This window comes from Zootoca vivipara, chromosome 3 (assembly GCF_963506605.1).
Source record: "Zootoca vivipara chromosome 3, rZooViv1.1, whole genome shotgun sequence".
In the NCBI taxonomy this organism is placed as follows: Eukaryota; Metazoa; Chordata; class Lepidosauria; order Squamata; family Lacertidae; genus Zootoca; species Zootoca vivipara.
In genome coordinates, this window is record NC_083278.1 from 35,286,353 (window position 1) to 35,312,442 (window position 26,090).

Genomic DNA, 26,090 nt, shown 5'->3' on the forward strand with positions numbered 1-26,090 from the left:
CATTTCAAAGGAGGAGGAAGGGAGGACATAGAAATACCTTAAAAAGAAATTTGTCTTTATATATGTATGCATATATATTATATAAAATTTATATCAAGTGATATAAGATTTAAGATCCATAGCAAAAGGAAGAACAAGGAAACAGTGGGGTCACTTAGAGGAGAAGATAGTGAAATGCGAACAGGGGATAGAGAAAGGGCAGAACTCCTCAACGCCTTCTTTGCCTCAGTCTTCTCCAAAAAAGAAAACAATGCCCGATCTGAAGAATATGGAGCCGATCATTCAGCAGGGGAAACACAGCCCAGAATAAGTAAGGAGGTAGTACAAGAATACTTGGCTAGTTTAGATGTATTCAAGTCTCCAGGGCCAGATGAACTACATCCAAGAGTATTAAAAGAACTGGCAGGGGTGATTTCAGAACCACTGGCAATAATCTTTGAAAAGAGAGGACCCAAACAATTACCGCCCAGTGAGCCTGACATCAATACCAGGAAAGATTCTAGAGCAGATCATTAAGCAAACAGTCTGTGAGCACCTAGAAAGAAACGCTGTGATCACTAAAAGTCAGCATGGGTTTCTGAAAAATAAGTCATGTCAGACTAATCTGATCTCATTGTTTGACAGAATTACAAGCCTGATAGATGAAGGGAACGCTGTGGATGTAGCCTATCTTGATTTCAGCAAGGCCTTTGACAAGGTGCCCCATAATATTCTTGTAAAGAAGCTGGTAAAATGCGGGCTAGACAATGCTACCATTCAGTGGATTTGTAACTGGCTGACTGACCAAAGCCAAAGGGTGCTCATCAATGGCTCCTTCTCATCCTGGAGAGTAGTGACTAGTGGGGTGCCACAGGGTTCTGTCTTGGGCCCAGTCTTATTCGACATCTTTATCAATGACTTGGATGATGGGCTTGAGGGCATCCTGAGCAAGTTTGCAGACGACACCAAATTGGGAGGGGTGGCTAATACCCAAGAGGACAGGATCACACTTCAAAATGACCTTAACAGATTAGACAACTGGGCCAAAGCAAACAAGATGAATTTTAACAAGGAGAAATGTAAAGTACTACACTTGGGCAAAAAAATGAAAGGCAGAAATACAGGATGGGTGACACCTGGTTTGAGAGCAGTACATGTGAAAAGGGTCTAGGAGTCTTGGTAGACCACAAACTTGACATGAGTCAGCAGTGTGATGCAGCAGCTAAAAAAGCCAATGCAATTCTGGGCTGCATCCATAGGAGTATAGCATCTAGATCAAGGGAAGTAATAGTACCACTGTATTCTGCTCTGGTCAGACCTCACCTGGAGTACTGTGTCCAGTTCTGGGCACCACAGTTCAAGAAGGATACTGATAAGCTGGAACGTGTCCAGAAGAGGGCAACCAAAAAGGTCAAAGGCCTGGAAAAAAGGTCAAAGGCCTTATGAGGAACGGCTTAGGGAGCTGGGTATGTTTAGCCTGGAGAAGAGAAGGTTACGGGGTGATATGATAGCCATGTTCAAATATATAAAAGGATGTCATATAGAGGAGGGAGAAAGATTGTTTTCTGCTGCTCCAGAGAAGCGGACACGGAGCAATGGATTCAAACTACAAGAAAGAAGATTCCACCTAAACATTAGGAAGAACTTCCTGACAGTAAGAGCTGTTCGGCAGTGGAATTTGCTCCCAAGGAGTGTGGTGGAGTCTCCTTCTTTGGAGGTCTTTAAGCAGAGGCTTGACGGGCATATATGTCAAGAATGCTTTGATGGTGTTTCCTGCTCGGCAGGGGGTTGGACTGGATGGCCCTTGTGGTCTCTTCCAACTCCATGATTCTATGATTCTATATCAAAAGGTAAGACCTCTGATAAAAGACATGGAGACTTCTGGTGAAAAGGAATCCCCTGTCAACCTGTTGGGTTGATAAATAGTAGTCCCCTCCTCCTTCTTTCTGTTGCAGGATAAAAGTGGGGTTGTAGTGCCGGGAGAGACCCCTGCCTGAAATTCTGCAGAGCCTCTTCAGAGTCAGTGTTGACAGTACTGAGCTAGCTGGTTTAAAGATATTCTCAAGGCAAATCTATTTTTAAAAAAGAAAAAAAGTAGTACCGGTAGTACCGGTATAAACACTGACAACTGGGAAACACTGGCCTGTGAGCGCTCCAACTGGAGAACAACCTCTACCAAAGGCATCATGGACTTTGAAGAAGCACAAACTGAGGATGAAAAGGAGAGCTTAGACTGAGGAAGGCACGTTTGGCAAACCCTCGCTGTGATCCACTCCCACCCGGAAACCTATGTCCCCAGAACTGGCCTCCACAGTCACCTACAGACAGAGAGTTAAGGCCATATTCATGGAAGGCAATCTTACTCAACTACAAGCAATTGCCAAAGAAAGCTGGGCCAATTGTCAGACTTTGTATAAGGTAGATTCCAATGAAGTGTAGAAAGAAGACCACTTTCTTGTGATTTCATAGCTACACAACCAGCAAGACATCCAACAGGCCAATGATCTCTTTGTTGCTGGATGCACCTGTTCAGTTTCTACTTGAGACCGAAGGTGCAGGAGTTCTGCTAAGGAGAAATGGGCAAGCATTAGCCCTCTCCCCCCGCCCCACCCCCAGGTTCTTGCGCGTCTCTCCGCCAAAGCAGAGCTCCCCACACAGGACCAGGTGGAATCCCTTCCATCTCCAAGTGTGGCCCGGGGTCTCGGCCTGGGGAGGTGCTACCAGCCAGAACAGACACCAGTGAGGTAAATGGACTCGACATAAGGAAGCTCTCTGTACTCTTCTCCGTGTGTAGGTGCCCATTGCTGCCCGCAAGCCACCTGTACCTAGAGCGGAGGTAACAACGCCACCACCGTCCGCAAGGGGACTCCTGGGTCCTGGGGCACCGTCTCCCTCGCGCAGTTTTCCTCGCGCCTTGGAATGCTCCCGGATAAAACTAAGCGCGCGCGCGAGTCTCTATAGAAAGTTCTGGTTGCGTAAGGCGCCCCTTCCCCGCCACAGAGAAGCGCTCCGTCCGCTCCAGGTTCCTCTTTTGCGCTGCAGCTGCGCTCTGCCACTGCCGCCGCTGCCGCCGCCGCTCAGAGGGCGCTGGGCGGGCTCAACTATTTCCTGTGGAAATCCCAAAGCGCTCGGCTCCTCCTCCCCACGGCGCGTGTTTGTGGGCTGGGGGTGGGTGGGTGAGAGAGAGAGACTGGCTGAGGAGGAGCAGAGCATCGCCTGCTGCCGCTTCAGCCGCTTGCGCCTGCCTCCGTCTTCGTCGTCGTCGTTTTCGCCAGCCTCCTTTCCGTTGCCTGCGGCCTCCCGGCACTGCCAACCATGCCCCAGCCGCAGCAGCAGGAGGAACAGCAGAGGTGGTGGCGGCGGCGGCATTCTTAGCCTGCTTGCGGAACCTACCTACGGACCGACCGACCAACCGACCTTCCTCTCTTTCCCCTCGGCGCGCTCTCCCTCCCCCGTCCTCCCCGGGCGGGAGAGAGAGGCTCCTGCGTTGCCTCTCCCAATGGGCAGTTTGCTGAGCGGGGTCAGCGTCAAGGAGCCCACCACGGTGGAGGACTGCGACTCTACCTGGGAGACGGACTCCGAGCCCGAGCTCCAGGACTCCGGAGGGGAAGAAGGGACTCCGCTCGAGGGGCTGGGGGGCGGAGAAGGAGGAGGCGGCGGTGGCGACCCAGCTGAGGACGAACAGCAGCAGCAGCAGCAAGGGGAACCGCTCCCTGCGGCAAGCTGCCGGCCGGAAGACGCCGAGCCCAGAGAAGGGGTTGCTGAGGAGCCTGAAGAAGAGGAGCTCGAGGTAGACGAGGGCGACGAGGAAGAGGAGGAGGAGGAGGAAGGAGAGGATCAAGAGGGAGGGAGGCACGACGAAGCAGAGGCCGCCAGCACCGAGCAGGTAACTCGGGACGCTGCAAACTTCTCCAGGGGGCTATTTGGGGGGCGGTGTCTGGAGCTCCCCTCCCCAGCGCCATTGCCTCTGCCCCCCTGCCAATGCTGGTGCCTCTCCAAGGTTGTGTGCCTCCCCTCTCTCTGTTCAGAGGCATGTGTGCGCCAGAGTCTCGGAATGCAGCAGCAGGCGACTTTTGGACACCATGGTTGCAAACGCTTGGGGTGCGTCTGTGCGTGTGTGAGAGAGAGATAAATATACATTTCTACTTTCAGCTTTCTCCATTTCCCCCTTTTTCCCCTTCCCCCCACCCTCGCATGCAGTGTGACTCAGGAGCCAAGCTGCGGCTGCATCATCCTTCTTCTTGTTGTTGTTATTATCATTACCATATTCTTAGTAGGGTTAAGAAGAAGAAGCTAAATATGGATTTGAGGTGTGTGGCAATCAAAGGGAAGAAGACCAAGGAAAAGAAGCACTCTGGCCTGGCAGGTTTGCTGTATGTTGTTACCAGCCTGCTGATCCAGCCTGATTTTTGTTTTCCTTCCTGTGACATGCGTAGCAAGGAGGAACGGTGGGGTGGGGTGGGGGATTTATTCATTTTCCCTCCGGCAAGCTGTTCAGTAGAGCTTTATGTCTTCTCTTTTAGTAAAAAGATTCTGGTGGCTTTAAAATGTAGAAGGTCAAAGTAGTTCTAATCTTCTCTGTTTCCTTGGTATAATCATCCCCCATTGCATGCCTGCCTGTTCAGGGGATAGAAATTACAGTAGCACATGTGGTGACAAAATGCAGTTTCAGAACAGGGCTTATTTGACATTCTGGCTGAGTGTAACTACAGCTATGATTGCACATATTAGACAACACATCACTGTGCAGGACCAAGAGAACTCATAAGCCCAAGAAATAAGGAGATTATTCAAAGAAAAATGAGTTACTTGCCTCATCCTTTCTTATTCAACTCTACGCTAGATCATATTCTCAGCTTTTTGCTTCTTTTTATAAAAAATACTCTTATTCTGAATGCAACGTGGAATATATTTTCAATCCTTACCTTCATGGAATTATTTTCTGTCTCTTAACAACCATTAAACTGAAGACCACTATCCTTATGTTTCTACCTCATGCTTTCATCTCATGTTGAGAAGTGGGGCACTTTTTAGGCAGATTTGCCATTCAGTATTCCCATATGTATATTCGCACAGTACAAAAGGTATGGATCTGTGTCTTATTTTCTGACTGCATTCCAACAGGGATCATGGATCTTACAGCACAATCCTATGCACATCTACTCAAAAGTAAATCCTACTGAAATCAACAGTACAAACAGTGCTTTCTTTCCCTAGAAAAATAGGTGCAGTACTCACCATGAAGTTGTTGCAGTAAGTGCTACAATTTTAACAGCATAAAAAAAAGGTGTCGGTACTGTGTACTCTTGACTACCCCCTGGAAAAAAAGCACTGGGTACAAACCCCCAAGTAAGCAAGAGTAGGTTTCTTTAATAAACCTGGAAATGTTGGAAGCAGTATACAGTCTTCAAAACATAATGTAGAGTCTGCATTTGCGACTTTTGCCAAGAAAAGAAGAGTGGTTTATTTTGCTGCTTTGTTGTGCGTGAAGTAAAGTCCCCATGCACTACTCTTCTCATTTGCCTCTTTTCAGTTGCATATTCCCCTTTACCAACACCAGTCCCATCAGAGGTAATGCACCTCTCCACCCCAGCATTATGATAAAGGCTTTGAGTTAGAATAGTCCATCACTGGACACCTGTAAAATGAAAAGTAATGGAAACTATCAAGGATAATTAAGGCTCTGTGGGACTTTGTATTTCACTATTCCTCAGAGTAGACCCATTGAAATGAATGGACATAGTAGTAATTAATTTCGGTAGGTTTACTCTGAGTAAAAGTTAGTTGAATACAATCCTAAATGTGCAAAAGGCTGGGTTACGTTTGGCTCATTCAGGCAAAAGTTACTTCTGACAAATTTGCCACTCCCCCCCCCCCGGCATGCCCTGTTCCAGTAAATGCCCTTTATACATTCATAAAGTAGTGGAATTATGTTGCTTGGATCCATAAGCAGTTCTTAAACTTGCAGCACATTGACTAGTTGGGACGGGGTCGGTGCAAGTTGCCATTATTGAGATATTAAGTCAATAAAAGTTATTAACTCCAGAGAGGAAGAGTACCTTGAGTTCCAGGTTTTATCCAAATATTAAAAATTAACCGTAGAGCAAGTAGAAACATTAGCTCGTATCAAGTTCTGATTGGTAACAATGTGAAGATGTATTGTTCTCCTTTTTAAAAGTGTTTTGCAAGATAGAAAAGTAACACTAGTAGAAAGCAAATAATGGGTCACCAAACTAAGGTCCGGGGGCCGGATGCAGCCCAATTGGCTTCTCAATCCGGCCCATGGACGGTTTGGGAATCAGCATATTTTTACATGAGTAGAATGTGCCCTTTTATTTAAAATGCATCTCTGGGTTATTTGTGGGGCCTGCCTGGTGTTTTTACATGAGTAGAATGTGTCCTTTTACATTAAAATGCATCTCTAGGTTATTTGTGGGGCATAGGAATTCGTTCATATTTTTTTCCAAAATATAGTCCGGCCCCCCACAAGGTCTGAGGGACAGTGGACCGGCCCCCTGCTGAAAAAGTTTGCTGACCGCTGCTCTAGTGCAGTGTTTCTCAACCTTTTTTGGGCCACGGCACACTTGTTCTATGAAAAAAAAATCCCGCGGCACACCAACTCTGTGCCGCCCTATATTTAGTTTAGTTTGGAGGGGAGACGTAAAGCATGCCACTGAAGAACTGCTGCACGGTAGCCAGGCGGACCCACCAGGCGCAGAGCCTGCGGAGCGAGCGGGGACACGTTAGACGGCACGCACAGACCCCAGGCGGGCAGACACGGGCATGCAGCTGCTGCCGCCTCCCTCCCAGCCACCCCAGGCAGCCACCGCCGCTCTGGCCCGGCGAAGGGAAGCCCTGTGCAGCCTTCCCCGCCTGCCTACTCCTCCCCAGGCGGCGGCGGTGCCCTCTCTGGCCTCCGGCTGGATGCCGACTCTAAATTTTGTGGCGACGTGCGGCGACGAGAAGGGCGATTTGCATTGTCACGTGGCAGCGCTGACCCGCTGGCGGGTCAGCGACGTGACAATGCAAATCGCCCTTCTCGTCGCGGCACACCAGCCAGCGTCTCGCGGCACAGTAGTGTGCCGCGGAACACCGGTTGAGAAACACTGCTCTAGTGGGTTGGATTTCTGCATTTGCTAAAGCAAAACGTTATTAGCTGGGCAGATACAATGTTTCTGTTTTTCCTTGGTTATAGGTTTAGCTACAAACCCCCTAAATCTATGGGAAAATGTATTTATTATTTGAGTGGAGTTTGTTAAATTATATCTTATGTTAAGATTTAACATATAACAAAACTGTGACTAATGGATTTATCAATGGTTGACACACTGAGGGTGCCTATTATTCTTTAATGTGCGATTTTAAGCCAAACACCAGATAGAATCAGTGCAAGTCTTATTATTCACTATAGAAAATAACCATTGATTCTGAAAGTGGTGTACATTTGCATACTCTTTCTTAACCTTTCATAAATGGTTATTTTGGCAATTTGAAATCTTAATGCAAGGTTATTTAATATTTTAAAAATACTCACTCGAAATGTTTTATGGACTGCAGTACTGAGCTCAGAGCACTTACAAACTAGACAGACTTGCACTTATGCAGATCTTGGTTCAGCAGTCCCTTGAAGTTATCTGAAAGCTTGAATAATGTATACTTGTAGGGGAAAAAAATGTCACCATTACTCCATAGTGTGTATCAACCCCTCCAAGATTCTGGGCAAGCTGGGCAAAATTATGGCCATTGTCACTAGTACCTTCCTTTATCACATTCTGGAATCAGAAATTCAGATTTCTGAGAAAAGCACTAATCTGTTTAAGTCCTAATGGTACCCTATTTCTTTCAGGGGTCACTTCCAGCTGGTTGGCCACATGTCCCAGATAACTTTTAGCAAGTAGTCAGTCTCTCAAGGTCATGAGAAACCTATTGCTTTCATCTTCTTTATTTTAAACAGCAGGAACCATTCAGTAGAATGCATGAAGTACAATATTCAGTAACCAGAAGCCCATCTTAAAAAAAATTGAGTGTAACCCTAAATTTAGTGTACCACTAAATTGCTTTGGAATAGGAAATCACATGCATATGTATGTTTGATGTATATTTGTGTGCTCGCGCATGTGCATGTGTGCAAATGTTTGAACAGTTGAGGTAGTTTGAAATTGCTGTGTTTTGTTTTCCAGTCCTTTGTCATGTTGGCTTCTCCACATTAATCTTCCAGAGTGAGGAAGGGTAGGTTAAGAAACCGTTGAAGGTCACCCAGTGAGCTTCATGGTTGAGTGACACAAATTGGAAATAGACTGATCCGTCCATAACTAGAGCTTAACACATAGCTATTTCATTTTCTACAGGAAAAAGTTTTAAGAAGTAGCAGCAGCACCAAAATTAAAGCCAGGGCAGTTGCATGTATAGCATAGCTTAAACAAATAATGCTTGAAAATGGGAGCAGCCCAGTTACAAGTCAGATACTAACTTTGAATGTCCCCAAAGCAATAGAAAGGAGGTCACTATGCTGTGTGAATAGGCCCTTGACAAGCTCCACAGGAAAACAATGTGCTGCTGGCTGTGATGAGAAAACTTCCATATTGCCTATCTGCTCAACTTATTCACTTGTGGCAGTCATGCCTGGATACCGGTCATCAAGCAATGAGCATGCATGTGTGAACTAACCCTTCGGTCTTCAATAGACTATTATTTTATATATTCCAAACTTATGTGTGTTACACACACAAACACACAGTCTCATTCCCCTTCCAGCTTCTGCTCTTGGGGTGGGGGACCTCCACCGAACTTCAGGAACAGCTTTTTGGGAAGGAATGCAAGGAAATGTGGGAGCGAGGGAATTGAAAAGCATCAGTATGCACACAGAACAGCATGCGTGACCCTTTGGAATGAATGTGGCCCATATATATATATTTTTTTAAAAATGGAATACCACAATACCAAATATACAGTCAAGTCTAAAAAGATTATGCTCATGGAATATGTCTGCTCTTTGCAGGGGGATGATGCAATTGAAGTGGCAGCTAAACCAAAGAGAAGCTTTTACGCTGCAAGAGATTTGTACAAATATCGGCACCAATATCCAGTAAGAGCATTTTTGAGTATTCAGGTCTTCATCAAGATAGATGCATGGCAATTTTTTAAAGTCATTAAAGTAATTTTACAGTTCCAGCAGAGTGTTTTAAATCTACAGAACTCCATAACATAAGTCTATGAAAATATATGTAGGTGGCTGGGTGACTAATCCTAGAAAACCCTATAGCTGCCACTGTTGGCTGATTCTACTAGAGGACAAGTATGTTTTACTTCATATACCTACTGATTTGTTATTTATATTGATGCAGTGGTAACAGAGACTTCTGCTAGGCAAACGCAGCCCTCCAGATGTTTTGGGACTACATCCCTGACCACTGGTCCTGTTAGCTAGGGATGATGGGAGTTGTAGTCACAAACATTAGGAGGGTTGAGTTTGCCTATGCCTGTGCTAGACAGTGCTAGACAGTGGACACAATTTCCTAGGTTTTGTACCAGAAAAGATGGTCTTCATAGCACATATATCTGCCTTTGCAAATTATTGCCACAAACACACTCCTATCAGGGCATTCAAGAGAGAGCATAACAAGCGCGGTTCTATACATGTCTACTCAGAAGTATGTCCCACTGTTTTCAATGGAACCTGCTCCCAAGTAGACAAGATGGCAGCCAAATGCCATTCTATGGGCAAAAACTCACCAGGAAATGAACAGAAATTCTCATACATTGATAGAATAAACTTTAGCACCAATTCCATGAGATGTGGGACGCTGAGAAGTTGAGCTAGAAAAATGACAGGAAAACAATGGGGAAAAGATAAAGCATGTTATAGCATGTTTCGTGAATTAACCCCTCTAATGTGACAGTCCTACATACACTAACTTGAGAGTGTCCTTTAACTCACTGGGCTGTACTTCTGAGAAAACTAATAGTGTACTCCTGTACATGTCTACTCAGAAGTAAGTCGAACTGAGTTCAGAGGGGCTTACTCTCAGGTAGGTGGGTATGGAATTGCCACCCAAGTTGCTCACTAACTCAGTCATAAATAATTGCCACACTTCCCTTCCTTTGGACAGTATTAGATATTTTAACTTTGTGTTATATTGTAGTTCAAGTTTTGTTGATTAGCAAAGACTTGAAAGCTTATCTTTCTATATGGAATAGATCTACTATGTCATATATGCTATTATATAATAAATTTCATCAACCTGAATTATTAGTCTCTCATCCACCTCCTTTTGAATAAGGTGTATCTCTTGAATAAGGTGTTACCTGCTCTTAGCTTAAGGGAAAGATTACGCATTACATGTAATTCCAGGGCTGGTTTCCTACAAGGAAAGCAGCACGAGTGACTTCAAGTTGCACAGTGGATGGGGCAGGAAGAGTTGTTGGGGACAGATCTTTAACAGACAGATGGCTGGCAAAGAAGGGATTAAACTAGAGTTAACCAATGTGGTGCCCATTCCTGAAAAGTACCCATCCTGGCTGCAGCTGATGGAACTTGTAGTCCAAAACATCTGAAGGGCACCACATTGGATACCCCTGAACAGCTAACCAATCCTTCTCCTCATCCCTATGGGTCATTCATCCCCCTTCCCCAGGCTGAAACCACTTAAGGCTACTCTGCATTGAATAAAAACCTGTTTTCCCAATCACAGAAGTAAGCTGAGAGAGAGGGACACTTGCCCTGCCCCCAAGATCTGGCTTGACTTCCATTTGGTCAGATTTTTATCTGTCATACTGATGACGGCTTAACTTCAGCCTATTTTGTATATATATATTTGGCTGATCATGCTTTGTGTCCCCCCCCCCATCTCTCTGCTCAGCAGAACTTTAAAGATCTGCGGTATCAGAATGATTTGTGCAACCTCCGTTTTTACAAGAATAAAATTCCCTTTAAACCTGATGGTAAGTAATCCTTAAAAAAAATTTTTTTAAAATCTTTATTTCATTCATTAAAATTCAACACAGAATAAATCACCTAAATACTGTAAAAGTTGGGGGTCGTCTTATACGCCGGGTCGTATTTCTTATACGGTGAGTCTATCCCAAATTCTATATTTTAACTTGGAAAAGTTGGGAGTCGTCTTATACGCCCAGTTGTCTTATACGCCGGAATATACGGTAGATAATAAATTGTATACAACTAATTCATATACCTTTTTTTTTTAAAAAAAGTAAGTAATCCACAGGCATTGTCACAATGTTTGTTTCATTCTTTTATATCCAAGGCCTTTGTAAATCAAAAGATCAAAACCAATTCAGCGTCAGGTTTGGCTTCAGCAGTTTTGTAGCCCTATCCTATGCATGTTTACTTGAAAATAAGGCATACCGAGATCAATGAGGCATTTCCCCAGGAAAGTGTGCATGTGATGGCAGTTCAAGGCATGGGATTTTAGTCAATTAACAGAAGCTCATCTTTGTGAAGTTCAAATATACTACCTCTAAACTGTTTGTGGGCTGCAGCAGCCTGATTTTGGTTTTCTGCTCCAACCTCAAATAGATAAATTACTAGTGGCATCACCATTGTGCTGTTCAAGTGAAACACCCCCCCCCAGTTATGTTACAGTATATATGTTGGTGCCAGATTGATAAAACCAGTATTCCTTTGGTGCATTTGAACTTCTAGTGTTATTGTGTTGTACTACTCATTGTGAACAGACTATGTGTTTTTAGAAACCTTGGTTACTGGGTTAAGTGGATCATGTCCATAGCAGTGTACATTGGTTTTTACTTAAGAGTTAGCAATTTATAGAATATTGCCATTCCCCACCACCACCACGTTTTTGGGAAAGTAGTTTTAAGTAAAGTCAAAAGGTTGGTGGGGAGTGGGCTGAGCCACACTACTTACAGCATGCCTGGCTGTTGTGAGGGGAGAGCAAATTGCTCTTGGCAGACAAATAATTTATATTAATAACATTGTGGCACTAAGTATAGGTCAAAAAACATAGGCTTGCCTTAGCAGCTAGCCCAAACAGTTCCTTGCCATGGCACTTACCAACTTCTTCTGAGGGAATGGACAGGATGTTCCAACATTATGCTGAGCTTGAAATAAAGAACTGTAGAGGCGAGCCCCTCTCCTTTTCCAGAGTTGAGGTGGTCAGGCATTCATTCCCATTGTGCTAAACCTCAGCATCAATGACAGCTCCAACCTTTCTCATTACAGAGCCCTCACACTCCTCCAGCAAAGGAAGGAAGAGCAAAGGGTTGCCTTGTTGATGTGCTCATGTCAAAACAAAATATGTACTCCCCAGTAACAAGCTAGAAAGTGCATTTGTAGATCCTTGGCCCTATATAGTGTCTGGTGTCTTCTCTGGGGTTAGAAGGACAATGCTAATATTTTCAAATAATTAGAGACAGTATATTTGTCTACAAAATACAATTTTGTGTTCTATGCCACAGCATTTTTAGATGCATGATATATATGTGGGTTGTTGTATTTGAGGTTTGCATTTGTTCATGCATTTGTATTTATAGGTGTTTATATTGAAGAAGTCCTAAATAAGTGGAAAGGAGATTATGAAAAGTTGGAACATAATCACACTTACATACAGTGGTTGGTAATTGTTTTCTTTTCATTACTTTTATAATACATTTATATAAATTTGTCTAAACTTGCTTCATCCACAACAAATCTGCATGTCTTTAATAATATAGGCTTTTTCCATTAAGAGAGCAAGGACTGAATTTCTATGCAAAGGAATTAACAACATATGAAATTGAGGTAAAGCAAATAATTCACAATAAAACTTTATTGCTTGATGATTAAAGGTGAAATTATTCTATATCTCTAATTTTGTTGTTGTTTGTATCTTCTTTTTGAAAACATGTTTCAGGAATTCAAAAAAACAAAAGAAGCAATTAGAAGATTCCTGTTGGCTTACAAAATGATGCTGGAGTTTTTTGGAATAAAATTAATTGATAAAACTGGAAATGTTGCACGAGCATCTAATTGGCAAGAACGATTCCAGCACTTAAATGAGTAAGTAATGTCTTACAGTAGAGGCCTGCAGTAGAGCAAATCCTCTATTTGTGCTACTCCCCACTTTATTTATTTGCAACATTTTTATATCCCGTTCTTTGTTGCCAAGCTGTTCCAGGGTGGGTTGCAGCAATAAAAAATACATCATAAGTGCACCATAAAATCTTAACATCATTCAGTCTTCTAACAATAATGGCAATATACAATTCCCATCTCTTTGCAAGAGAAACCAGGTGGTATTGAATTACATCCACCTCCACTGCAAAAGGCCTGGAGAAAGAGGAAGGCACATGTGCCAATCAAGATTGTCCAACCCCCAGATGTCAATATGAGGACATAACATTTGGACAGTACTTGCATGAAATCTTAATGGGGAGGCCCAAACAGTGCCGTTGATTTCCAGGTTGTAAGTGCACATATGCGGCACATTGAGATTTTACATATATGGCTGCCCAGTGATCTCAAAGGCAGGACAGGCTCAGCTGGTCGGAAGGAGGAGCATGAATTATTTGTCAAGAGTTTTTGCATCTGTGTGTCTATCAGCAACTATTTCTGTTTGCATGTGTTTTTAGACATGTCAGTGAATACTGATTTCATTTATTTACTTATTTCATAAATTTTATACACCACTTAATTGTAAAAAAAAACCAAACCCAAACCCTCATAGCTGTAGTCATCAGGCGGCACCCAAGTAGTATCTCTACTGTCATAGGCATCTTATCTCTGAATACTAGTTGTTGGAAATTGCAGATGAGCAGAATGCTGTTGTGCTTGCAGGCTTCCCACAGTCCACTGGCCTGATGTAGCATATTCGTCTTACTTTTTATGTTCTTATGTAGTATGAAAAGGCAATTCTAGTTTAGCTGGCATTGAAAGACCTTTCACTTGGTAGTTGCCATTGCATCTGAATTGTCTCTGAAAGATCCTTATTGGATCAGTAATCCTTTTTGTCAAGGTGTCAGGTACTGATTATTTTTCCATCCTCTCCCCCCGCGCCCCGCGCCCCATCCCCTGGCAAAGAAAAATCCCCTGCTTTGCTTCCTGTCATTTTGAATTCAGATTATTTCTTTTTCTTTTCCGCAGGTCCCAGCATAACTACTTGAGGATCACCCGTATTCTGAAGAGTCTCGGCGAACTTGGCTACGAGAGTTTCAAACCTCCTCTTGTAAAATTCATTCTTCACGAAGCTCTTGTGGAAGACACCATCTCCAACATTAAGCAAAGTGCTTTGGAATATTTTGTTTATACTATTAGAGACCGGAGAGAGAGGAGGAAACTCCTGCGGTTTGCCCAGCAGCACTACACACCCTCTGACCACTTCATATGGGGACCGCCAAGGAAGCAGAAGTTGGAAGGAAGCAAGCAGAGTAAAAAGCTGGCATCACCGGTTTCTCTCCGCAGTGGTTACGTTTCTAAACATAAAAGTGGGAAAGAATGCAAGAATGTGCCTGTGGTTTGTAACTCAAGTGGCAAAGCAACCAATGAAAAAAGGGCAGAACATGCTAAAAAGGGTGATGATTGTGACCGGAGTAGGAAACACACCAGCCCTGAGGTTGTTAAGCAAAGCATTGGTGAAAAGAATAGCAATGCTGATTGTCAGAACTCCATACTGGAAGAAACTGCTGATCCTTTGAACCAGGAGAATGTTTGCCATCTTAAAAAACATAAAGGCAAAAACGATGAAAACCTTAATCAAGACTGCAGAAATGCAGAACTTGTAGAAAAAGATTGCTGTGACAGTAAAAGCGATTCAACTAATATATCAACAGATCTGCAAGACAGTGTAGTTAAGGATAAAAACCCAGGAGGATCAAACAAAGAGGAGACTCGAGCATAGACTAAAGTGTCTCAATTAACTTGTATGAAATTGGACAAGGAAAAGAAGATCTTGATGCTGGAGCCAGTGCTTGGCCACCAAGGGGTTATGCTCTCTTTCATTTGACTCTTGTTAACTGTTTGCACTTTTCAGAACTGTGTATTAAGCTTAAAAACAACTGCAGAATCCTCAAGCCCGAGAACTTCTATGCTAAGCTTTGCTTTCTTTGTGGAAACTATTGATTTCAGTTATCCTTCTCCCCCCCCCCAATCTTATTCTAATACACATTTTTTAATCTTAGTTATCTGGCAGCTAGGGTTCCAAGGACGTCCAAGGAACGTCTTCTTAATGATAATCACTTGGTATGCTGAACTTCACAATGTCTGCCATTGCTTGAACAACAAAAGCAGACTGTACATTCAGCATCACCGCCATCTGGACATAGAAACTAAACTTCGGAGACCTACGTCTCACACTGACAGCAACCTATGTTCTATTAGTTCCCCACTGAGGGTGTATACTTTTCAAGTGTTGCTGCTGAGGGGGGGGGGGAGCTAGCAAATCACCTTTTACATTAAAAACAACTATTAGTAAGATTTGCACACCAGCACCCCTTGTTCCAAAATACTCATATATAGTTTGTGATGGCAGCTTCCCTTGGTGTCTCTTCCCTCCCTTCTTTCCTCCAATGCAGCTGCACAAGTCTAAAAATCAGGACACAGCATTTTGCCAATGTTTATTTTGCCTGAGAGACCCACTTCTGCTGATAAGCCTTTTTTGACCTTATACTCCCTTAAGCACTGCCGAGACAAAGTTGATGACTGCTCACTCAGCTTCTAAAGCAGAAGCAATATTTTGAGATTGACCTTTTCTTCCTTGAAATTCCGGTGGGATTTGAAAAGTCCTCTGTGCAAAAGGGGAGATAGCAGCTTTCTTTTCTTTGTTCTTCCCCAACTTTCCCAAAAAAATCATGCCTACATCCTCACTTATAGCTACTGGAGGTATGCAGGGAACATCCAGGGAAGAAACAATTATTAATCGTGCACCTGATCCAGGTAACTCTTTACCTGCTTCTATGCACATGCTTGCTTATCCCCCCTCCCCAGAAAACTTAAGATTTCCTCCATGGGAAGTGAGGGAGAACTCTGAAGCAGGATGGATTAAGACGACTCTGCCAGAACTAAGGAATATGCTTCTTCAACACACACAGCCTGTTCTAGTGAGTAAGAGTTAGCCCATACAAAAGACCAAACTTCTCTTTCACCCCAGATAGCTTGGACATCTTTTACGAAATAGTAAAGAGTATTTTATAGAATGATGGTTGAAGGTGTGTGCTAAAATGGTTGTCTGTGCAGCTTCTCAACCTCTTCACTGGGTACCGAAAGCCTGTTTTAAAGGAGGGGCTCATAATTGTAAGGGATTCATTTCCTCCTTTGTTATCTTAAACCAGAGCCTTGATGAATCCAGAGTGAAAAGTGTGCTCACAAATAGCTTTCCAGTGCATGTAAGGCAAACCTTTCTGCATCTCAAATAGTCTGTTTCCAGTGCAGTTGGAAAGACATTGAGGACAGAGGGCTTTTAAAAAAAGAGATTTACATACTACCCTTCAAATGCCTTTTCAGTTGCTCTAACCGGGTAAGAAGCAGCTTCTTCAGAGCTTTCATGCCTCTGTGCTGGGAGGCACTGGCACAGCCTTCCCCATACTGGTTCCTTCCAGATGTTTGGGATGACAGCTACTATTAGCATCAGCACAGCTATGCTGACTAGGACTGATGGGAGTTGTACCGGTAGTTCAAAACATCTGAAGGGCACCAGCTTTGGGAAGGCTGCACTAGCATATCTTTGCAGGCCTCCGCCCTCCAAATCTACAAAGCATATAGCTATGAGTTTATTCTGGTTTATCCTGTCAAAAGTATAAAATTCCAGTTGTCCTTGGATTTACTGTTCAGCAGATGATTCCTGGCATATGGAATCAGGTTGAAACGGGCACCAATTCTGTGATGTTGGAGACTGTTATTTGAGGAGGCATTCATGAAATGTGCAGCACACCAAGCTCCCTTTCTGCAACCCCCTTTGAAATTAAAAACAGCAACACCCTCTTACTTAAATGTTCTTAAAGTTCTTTCCTGGTGCAGGATTCTCTATGTATAAAACAGCATCCCTGGCACATCTTATCCACCCTTCAGGTTAATCCTGCGAGAGGCAGTGACTCACAAAGGAACAAGTGAGCCAATGTGATAAGGTTTAGCCAGGAAGTGATGCAATCCTATATTCAACCTGTGCCAAGGCCGTTTCATCCGGTTGCTTGTTTGTTTCCAGACTTTGTTTACCTATTTGTTTCCAAGATTTTTCTTAAATCTTTCAAGTTCTATGTGGCCATATACTCGTTAGCTTCTCCCGTTTTGTACACACACACCAGGCAAGATTAGATGATTGCAACTGGCGCTGCTCATGGCGCTGCTCATGGTTCTAGCACTGCGACAGATGGGATCGGGCCCTTTTATAATGATAGGTGTAAACTTTTGGACCTCTCTGAGTATGTTAGGAAATCACCATCTTTCATTGGGTGTGTGTGTTTTTTTTATTTAAAACGAAACAAAACAGGGTAAAACTATTTTTCACCAGTGAGTGTTTGGATGGTTTTATTTTATTGGCTGGGTCTGGAGGTTGGGGGCACAAACTGTTTTCAATTGATATTTAAGTGGCTTTATTATTCAGTTGCTTGTTTGCTGGAAACTGCTTTGATATTACAGAGAAGCAATCTACAAATGTTTTAAATGAAACATGCAAGAGAACTGTGTTTTGTTTATATCAAATTTGCATTAATTGGCTTGAGAGCAAAGAATTCTACACACCAAGATGTGTAGTAGTACAACAGCGGGGCTGGTTTGCCTGTTGTTGCAGTGCCAACAGCAAGATCCAGCTGCGCTGTATAAAAACAGGAAGTGCTCCTGTGTGTCCTTTATGTGGGGCATGTTTGCTTCAATCAACAACCCTTGCACCTCAAGGGCCATTGGACCCTTGTGGGAGGAGTCAGAGATCAGGAAACTCAGCAAAGTGCAAGGGCTGCTGCATACCTAGCCACAAAAAAAGAGCTAACAGTGCTACAAATGGGATCCAAAGAGCCTTGTGGACCCTCCCCAACCCCACCATGATGCACTGGGGCTTTTCAATTTCTCCCTGGTTGAGTATGTGCACACCCAAGTTTCAGTTTTTTTGTCTCATGCTTCAGTATATAAATCCTCCCCAGACCCTTCAGTATGTAATGAATTACCTTAGGACAAGGTGTGTTTCTCTTCATAAAACAAAACCTCCTTATGGTATTTGTAAGCATTATATGCTGCTGTTTTAGTGGGAAATGTGTTCTGTTCACATGGTAGAAGTAGGTGGAATGTTTTATTTATTTTTAGTCCAAGAAGTGCTTTAATTTGTAATTCTCCTTTTGTGTGTGTAAATAAAACTGTTTCACAACTTTAGGACTGCTTCTTCTTCTTCTATAGATTTTTTTTTATTATCCTGCATCACAGAGCACACCAAAATCAGCAAACATACTCAATACGTTTGCAACATTTTGGGCTGTGTTCCTGATCACATAAGAGAGCAAGCCCCATTGAACACGGGTGGCAGTGTAAATTGGAGTACAGATACAAAAGAGGTTGCTATTAATGGTAAGGGATGCAGGCTGTAGGAAGTAACTGCATGAACCATCCTGAGGTAGCTCAGACTTTTAATTTTGCAAACTAGTAAAATCCAATGTTGTTCATGTTGAACATAATTTAAAATGGCTATGTAATCATTAATATTCTTGCTTGTTTTTCTAATTGAATTTTTTCACTTTTCTGTACTTTGATTCGTTGGGCTAGTAGTGTGTTAATAACTTATGCAGTACATTCTTTTCTCTTGAGTTCTTACTTACGTATCAATGAACCTTCCCAATTTAACAGTGCAATATAATATTGTGTAAATACATGGCATGATGTCAATGTGACCAGACCGTCTTTCTGTTTGTGTAAACGAAGTGACACCAGAGTTAATTAAGTTTTGGGTTTTTTGCGCTGAGGATAAATAGAGAAGTCAATCGCATCTGATATTTTGCATCGCTTTCTTACACTCCAAATCATTATTCCAAAAGCATTTATAAGGGGCTTTATTACACAGCTTTCCAGACGTTGGTTTGATGTCAGTTCTACAGGAGGGTGGTTGAAACTGCAAAAAACATCAAGATACCTTTCTGTACATGCACATTCTAGTGCTGTATTCAACACTGCATCTCTAGTTTTCAAAGGATAGAGAAACTGCAGTATAATTTGCAGAGACAGACTTCCTTCCCTGATCTTGAATTCAACAGTGGGTCAGTATGTGAAGTTCACAACTTTTTTTTTAAAAAAACACAACAGCCACATTTTGCATAATTAAATGCACATATACCCAGTACAGCATTTAACAAACAAGGCAGCTTGCAATATCAAATTACCCAAGAGAGGAATGTGTACCTGCAGTTTGCAGAAATTTATGGACACTTACCAGATTTGGGATTTCCTTTCCATGACTGCTGTGATGGAAGTGTCTATAACCTAAGGGTTCCAGATATTGGGTATTCCAGCCTTCATGCATTGGGCAGGCTTCTCTTCCACAGACATGACACATGGTCAGCATGCATAGCCCTGTTCTCTCCATGCAGTGCTAATTGAATGGAGTAATGATAACTGCTGCAGGCAACTTCATGTCTGACAACCAACCTTCATACTACTCATCTTCAGGACATATATTATTACCTACTTAACAACCCATATATATTCAGGGCAAAATAAACACCAATGCCAGCGTTATCTGTGTTAGGTGGTAGTCCCCAAAGTTGAGGAAGCAATTCTTTTTATAAAAACCAACAACAACAACAACAAACATAATGTGTCCCATTACTACAAATTACACTTGCGAAGAAACCTATGCTTGGAAAATATTTTGAATAAGTTCTAGTAATACATTAGACCTATTTATTAGACACTCATACACTGGCTGTGTTTGCATGTCACAGTAAACTATGGTTTAACATGGTGTGCATGAGCTGGGCAAACTACGCTTAGTTTTAAATAAGCCATCTTCAAATTGGTTTCAGAAGCTTCTGAACATCTCCATCCAACCATGCTCATTCCTGTTCATGTACAACACAATAAATATATATTTTAGTGTGAGAATATATATTTTAGTGTAAGAATTTGATTATAGTGTTCTATAACTCTAAATGTAGTCTGCTTTAAATAATTCTGTCATTTATTACTCTATATTTAGTTACATAGTCGCAGTTGACATTTTAAGAGTTCCTTCTTAATTGTAAAACATGATCCAGTAAGGTAAGTGTAATAAAGACAAATGGAAAATGGGAACTGTTGAATAAATGGACAAGTTTTATTTCATTCTTTTGAGTTTGATTTTAGTCTTGGGTTGATGAGAAGAAAACAGCCCTGAGTTAGCATTTCTACATTAAAATTTAGAATACATTTGCTTTGTCTATTAATGACAAGTTCTATATTCAGATCTTTGTGATAAAATTGTATGATTTACCCATTTTTTTTAAAATCACTTTATTTTGTACAAACTGAAAGCATGTCTAATTCTTATTCAGGTTGAAAATATCCAGTAAATTATCCTTCCGCAGATAGGAACTGATAATCTATGTCTTAGAAAGAACCAAAATGACATTATATAAAGGGAACTACTTCTGTTCTGTTCTGTTCTACTTCTAATGTATCTAAACTTACAATAAAGATTATCACTAAAACACAAATGTACAAATTAAGGAAGCTGAGCAGATAAAAAACCCAGTATAGAATTAGTAATTAGGTGGATGCAAAACTTATGTCTTAATGTTTATTTTTCTACTTTAGGGGGATGAGATTTGAAAGTTAAGAATGTGTTCAGAGCAAAAAGTTAACCTCCATGTACTGTCACTCTGATCCCAAAGAACAAAATTAAACTGAGAATTCCAGTTATAAAACTCCCAATGCAGCATGGCTCAAAATAGCCTTGTGAATTTTTAAATTAATTTTCTGTAGAATATTTATAAGCCACTCTAAAGCAATATAAAAGGATGTCATATAGAGGAGGGAGAAAGGTTGTTTTCTGCTGCTCCAGAGAAGCGGACACGGAGCAATGGATTCAAACTACAAGAAAGAAGATTCCACCTAAACATTAGGAAGATCTTCCTGACAGTAAGAGCTGTTCGGCAGTGGAATTTGCTGCCAAGGAGTGTGGTGGAGTCTCCTTCTTTGGAGGTCTTTAAGCAGAGGCTTGACAGGCATATGTCAAGAATGCTTTGATGGTGTTTCCTGCTCGGCAGGGGGTTGGACTGGATGGCCCTTGTGGTCTCTTCCAACTCTATGATTCTATGATTCTATATCCCCAGAGCAGCTTACAATAAAACGACAAGTTTAAAACATTATAAAATACAGGAAAACATCCATGCAATAAATGAACTGCTAGTTATGAAACCCTGCCCAACACTTAAAACAGTATAGCAAATGAGGAAGGCCTTTATTTGTCTCACCTTTGGTAGGAGAGAATACTAAAGATGGAGCCCTTTAGCATAAAAAACTCCTATCCTCTACCTTTTCCCATAGGATAGTGAGACCTAGAGAAAGGATTCGGTAGCTGACATTAATATTTAGAGCTTTATATATCAAAATAAGTCTTTGGCATTGTCTTCAGAAACACACCAGCTTTTAAGAAGTGGCAAGAAGATGTGGTTTTGCATGATAAAAATGGCAAGATGTTTCATCCTGAAAATGGATCGTTTTCTAGTGATTTTCAGCACACTGTAACTAAACTGTGAACTAAGTCTGTGGGGATGTTTTCATAAAACTTTTATCCCAGCACGTTTCAAGTGGTAGCAACTTTGGCCTCAAATTGTTCATTCTCCACTCACATCTTGAAACCCCCTTGGCTGTGTTCAGAATGTGTAGAGAGGAGCCGTTTTGAAGTTTGTGGGCAATACGAGAAGCACCAGTGTGGTATAGCAGCCAGACTAGAGTGTCCAAGTATATGGCAACCCAGATTCAAATCCCTACTCAGTCATGAAGCTCAGTGGGCCAGTCATTGTCTCTCAGACCGACTCAGACTTGTGCAGATAAAATAGTGAACCCGAAAGATCCATGCACACTGCCTTGAGTGCAGTATATATAAATAAAATATACTGCATTCCTGCTGAATTTGTTTTTACATTTTTATAGACTTTTAAGTGCACTGAGTTTACTAAGGGGCACATCACTTGTGCAAGCAACACATACACAAGAAGGAGGCCCTCCCTGAGGGCTCAGTTCACACATTGCCAAAGTTTCACTCAAGCCGAAGGCACAGGACTGGATCCCACGCCACTTTTGGTAACCTTTGTGAAGAGGAAAAGTTCACAGGAAGGTTCATGGCATGGCTCCTTCCCATTCTAAAGTTAGCCTTCCCTCCGGTTCCTTTGCTTCCTCCTTGCCCTGTATTTTCCTTTCCTGCCTTTGTGCAATAAATCTTTGTCAGGGTTTGTTTTCTACTCCTGGCAGATTTGTTCCCAATGGTGGGTCACTGTTTCTCCTATATACCTGTCTGGTAAACTTGCATAATGTAAATTGGCGCCGTATTACCTAATCAGTCAATTTGACATGTCATTGCATACTTGCTGAAGCACACAAATGGTGTAGCAGTGCTGCTGCCAGTATCTTGCTCAACACAGCCCTTTAGCATAAACTGCATTATTTCTGTAAGGCTCTATTTCCCTGTGTGTGTGTGTGTGTGTGTGTGTGTGTATCTTGTGCAGTAGGATAAATCTACGTCAAGTATGTATGTGTGTTTCTGTATGTGTCTTTGAAAAAAAATGAAGACGTTAGCTTAAAGCTCTGGGAACTAAATTATTTCCAAACAGTTTTGAATAAGCATAGTAGAAACCATTATTTTGTGTTTCATAACTCAGAGCGCATCTAAAGAAAAATAAATACAAGAAAGCACTAGGAAATGAATTTTAATTACATGGAAGACGGTGGCCCTGCTCTTGCACAGCAGCAAACTGTGCATGGGCTGATTGTGGATGAGGATCACTCTTCCCCTGCCAAACAAATGACTGGCAGCTATCAGAACTGGTAGCATCAATACACACTTCCATTTGTGCCATACCTAGAAAGCATGGGTTCAAGGGGTCTTCTGCTTGAGCCACGATTTCTAAGCATGGGTCTGAGCGTTTTTCACCTTGCCCTGCTCCTTTCCAAGGGAAAACCCGCCCTTTAGAGGCAGATCATAACAAATGGCAGTTGAGGGGAAACTGAATTTCTATCTTCTCCAATTGAACGCTAAAGAATGTTTTCTCTGAAAGTAGTGGAACAAGAGGAAGTGTGGATAAGCCCTGAATAGAGAAGCCCATGGCTAGGCATCCTGAATCATGTACAAACTATTAGTCTTTTTGGTAGTATGCATGTGGTGCAGGTTTGTTGCATATGTTCTACTGTCTATTGGATGAGGAGATCCCACCAACACCTGGGAACCTGCAACAGCCTCCTGCATATGTGTGGTGGGCAGACGTAGACAAAGAAATCTGTTCCTGCACACTAATCATTGAGAAACATTTAATCACAACCTAGTATTTCACAAGGAGAAGGGGACGACAGAGGACGAGATGGTTGGACAGTGTTCTCGAAGCCACCAACATGAGTCTGACCAAACTGCGGGAGGCAGTGGAAGACAGGAGTGCCTGGCGTGCTCTGGTCCATGGGGCCACGAAAAGTCGGACACGACTAAATGACTAAACAAAAGTATTTCTGTAGTTGCATTTTAGCATCATGTATATTGAGTGTGGTGAAAGGGCAGTGGGACAGTCAAGAGTTTTGTACCACACAAGGCCTCCATGTGTAGGAAAAGCACACCAACAAACCTTTTCACACAAGTAATACTCAAAGAGGGCAGGTATTCTGAAAATTCAGCAACAGATGGGTAGGTAAGCCTTGGGAAGAACTAAAGTGTGTTTTTCTTAATCCATTTTTTCTTTAAACATATTCAGTGTGTGTGTGGGGGGGGACGTTATTTGCAATTTGAAAACATCAGTGTCATGTCAGATGGGTGGGCTGTGCTGAACTTGGTGTTCTTTTGCAGTACGAAATAGAAGGATTCTGGGCACGCTTGTTAGAACCATTTACCATATGTACGTGGTGGAAGTTGTAACCAGCTTTTGGATTTGCAAGGTATTGTAAAAGATACGTTTCTATGATTGCATGGCAGTCTTCTGCCAAATTACATAAATGCATTATTAAAAGCAATGGTTTATGAAGTAAAATATGAAAAACTTGTCAAGTGGCAACTCTAGCGTGCACCAAGGTTTCTAATAAAGCTTGTTTTGCATTTACGACGTTTATAGCAATGCAGTGGCTGTTCAAGCAGTGTAGATGTGCAGTATCTGTAGTTCATTTCCAAAGCAGCTTTTGAGGAAATGGGACTAAACTGGCAGAATAAATACAGCTGGGATAAATGATTGAGCTTATTCTTTAATAAGAGAAGAGTTTGAAGAAATGTGTTAAAAAGGCATAACTTGGAATCTACAGTTGGGATATTGGCTGTACTTTTTGCAGCTGATCAGAGAAGCAAGTGGGGTTTCCTTGTACTGTGGCTCAGTGGCAAAACAACTGCTTTGCATGCACAAGGTCCTGGGTTCAGTTCCCCAGCATATCCAGAGCAGGGATGGGAATGTACCCTATCTGAAACCTTGGAGAGCCATAGCCAGCCAATATAGGCATGACTGAGCTAGATAGACCACTGTCTGGTTTAGTGTAAAGGAGCTTTCCACATGGGATGAACAGGGCTGAAAGGTTATTAACACACCTTATCTGCAGTGAGATGTGGACACCACATTCTTTTTAATGGCTGCAATATCACCATCCTACAAACTACTCCATGAGGATGCTTAGCCTGAGATCCGCCATTGCCTCCCCCGTTTCTCACAGCCAACCTTTTCAAGAAGTTGAGAGAGCTATAAGCAATAGTATAGATCTCAAACCGCCCAGCCTTTATATAAGGCTTCTTCCGTGCTTTTATATGCAGTATATCACACACTGCTCTCTCAACTGGTTTATAGCTAAAACCACAACATTACAAATATACAATAAAACAATTAATGCAACAGTAAAAATGCAATCAAGCATTGTTAATAAGATAAGATAATATACCCTAGACAGGTTGACTTCGTTCCCTTGGACTGGGAAGTCTCAAAGGTGGGTCTGTCTGTTCCTCCTCCACATACAATGGTGTTGCAGGGTGATTGCTAATTTCCTCATATTACTTTCTTCCCCATCCACCCACAAAGCAAGGCCCATTGAATGTCGTGAGATATATACTCAAAGCTAAGAACATTTGTTCAAAATATCATTATTGCCTCTCCTCTACCTTCATTGTGTGGGAAAATGTCCTTATACTGATGTATACCATCCAACCTCATTCAGGAACTTGTTCTGCACTCTTTTTAAGTGTGCTTACTAGGTAGAATCACACACACAGCACTTTTGGGTTGTTTCATCCTTTTAAAGCTAAAATGCTCAATCTGCTGTCTTTGATGACTGCCAGGTTTTAGTAAATATTTTCCTCTACTTAGCATTTGCCAAGTATACTTGGGAACATTCTAAATATATTTGAAGTCCGGCACAACTTCTGTTTGTTAAAATGATTAAAAGCTGCAGACAAATGTAGGAATGGCTCCTATCAGCACTTCCAGAACAATTCTGCCCACTTCAAAACAGACGGTGGAGATGAATGTTTTAATCAGCAGAATTTCACTCAAAACACAATATAATTAGGGAAAGCAGGTTTTGGCCGACATATTGCAAGGCGTCCAATCAACACATCAATGAGAGTGTGCTCTCTCCCTAACCCAATTTCCATGTTTCTCTTTCCCATCTGATCCTAACCCTCACACACTGTTTACCTTTCTCGCCTGCCTGAGCTCCCACTTCCTTCTACTGGACCTTATCCCAAACATTGTTTCCTTCTCCTTTATACTGTCCTCCACAGGAACACAGGACACTGCCTTATCAGTGTGCAAGACCATTGATACACCTAACTCTTCAGGCTGGCAGTGGATCTTCAGGGTTTCAGAGAGAAGCCCTTCTCAAAGCCCTACCTGGAGATGCCAGAGATTGAATCTGGAACCTCCTGCATGCGGAGCAGATGGCCTGCCACTGAGCTGCAGTTCTTTCCCAATGTCGTAGGGGCAAGGTTTCCTGGCCACAAGCATAATACAGCATCAGATGGACTATTTATCTATAA

General features: G+C 42.3%; 1 protein-coding gene and 1 long non-coding RNA gene across 3 annotated transcripts in view; one reads left to right on the top strand and one right to left on the bottom strand.

Moving 5' to 3' along the window:
• Positions 1-3,038, bottom strand: part of LOC132591885 (uncharacterized) — a 68,740-nt gene extending 65,702 nt beyond the window's left edge. Inside the window, exon 1 of the long non-coding RNA XR_009557310.1 lies at positions 2,805-3,038. This is a non-coding gene — a long non-coding RNA (uncharacterized LOC132591885). The remainder of the gene's footprint in view (positions 1-2,804) is intronic.
• OGFRL1 (opioid growth factor receptor like 1) lies at positions 3,035-15,074 on the top strand. Of its 2 annotated transcripts, none has more exons than XM_035109666.2 (7): positions 3,035-3,865; positions 8,978-9,064; positions 10,839-10,920; positions 12,490-12,568; positions 12,670-12,736; positions 12,849-12,994; positions 14,078-15,074. In XM_035109666.2, the coding sequence occupies exons 1-7, from the start codon at positions 3,479-3,481 to the stop codon at positions 14,829-14,831; spliced, it is 1,602 nt and encodes a 533-aa protein (XP_034965557.2). In that variant the 5' UTR covers positions 3,035-3,478; the 3' UTR covers positions 14,832-15,074. The 2 variants fall into 2 exon arrangements, with proteins under 2 accessions (XP_034965557.2, XP_034965558.2); XM_035109667.2 differs by having other exon boundaries at positions 10,842-10,920.
• Positions 15,075-26,090: the final 11,016 nt, after the last annotated feature.

Coding starts and splice junctions, on each gene's coding strand:
- OGFRL1 (XM_035109666.2), top strand. CDS start 3,479: ATGGGCAGTTTGCTGAGCGGGGTCAGCGTCAAGGAGCCCACCACGGTG. Junction 10,921..12,489: donor AATTCCCTTTAAACCTGATG/GTAAGTAATCCT, acceptor TTGTATTTATAG/GTGTTTATATTGAAGAAGTC. Junction 12,737..12,848: donor TAACAACATATGAAATTGAG/GTAAAGCAAATA, acceptor AACATGTTTCAG/GAATTCAAAAAAACAAAAGA.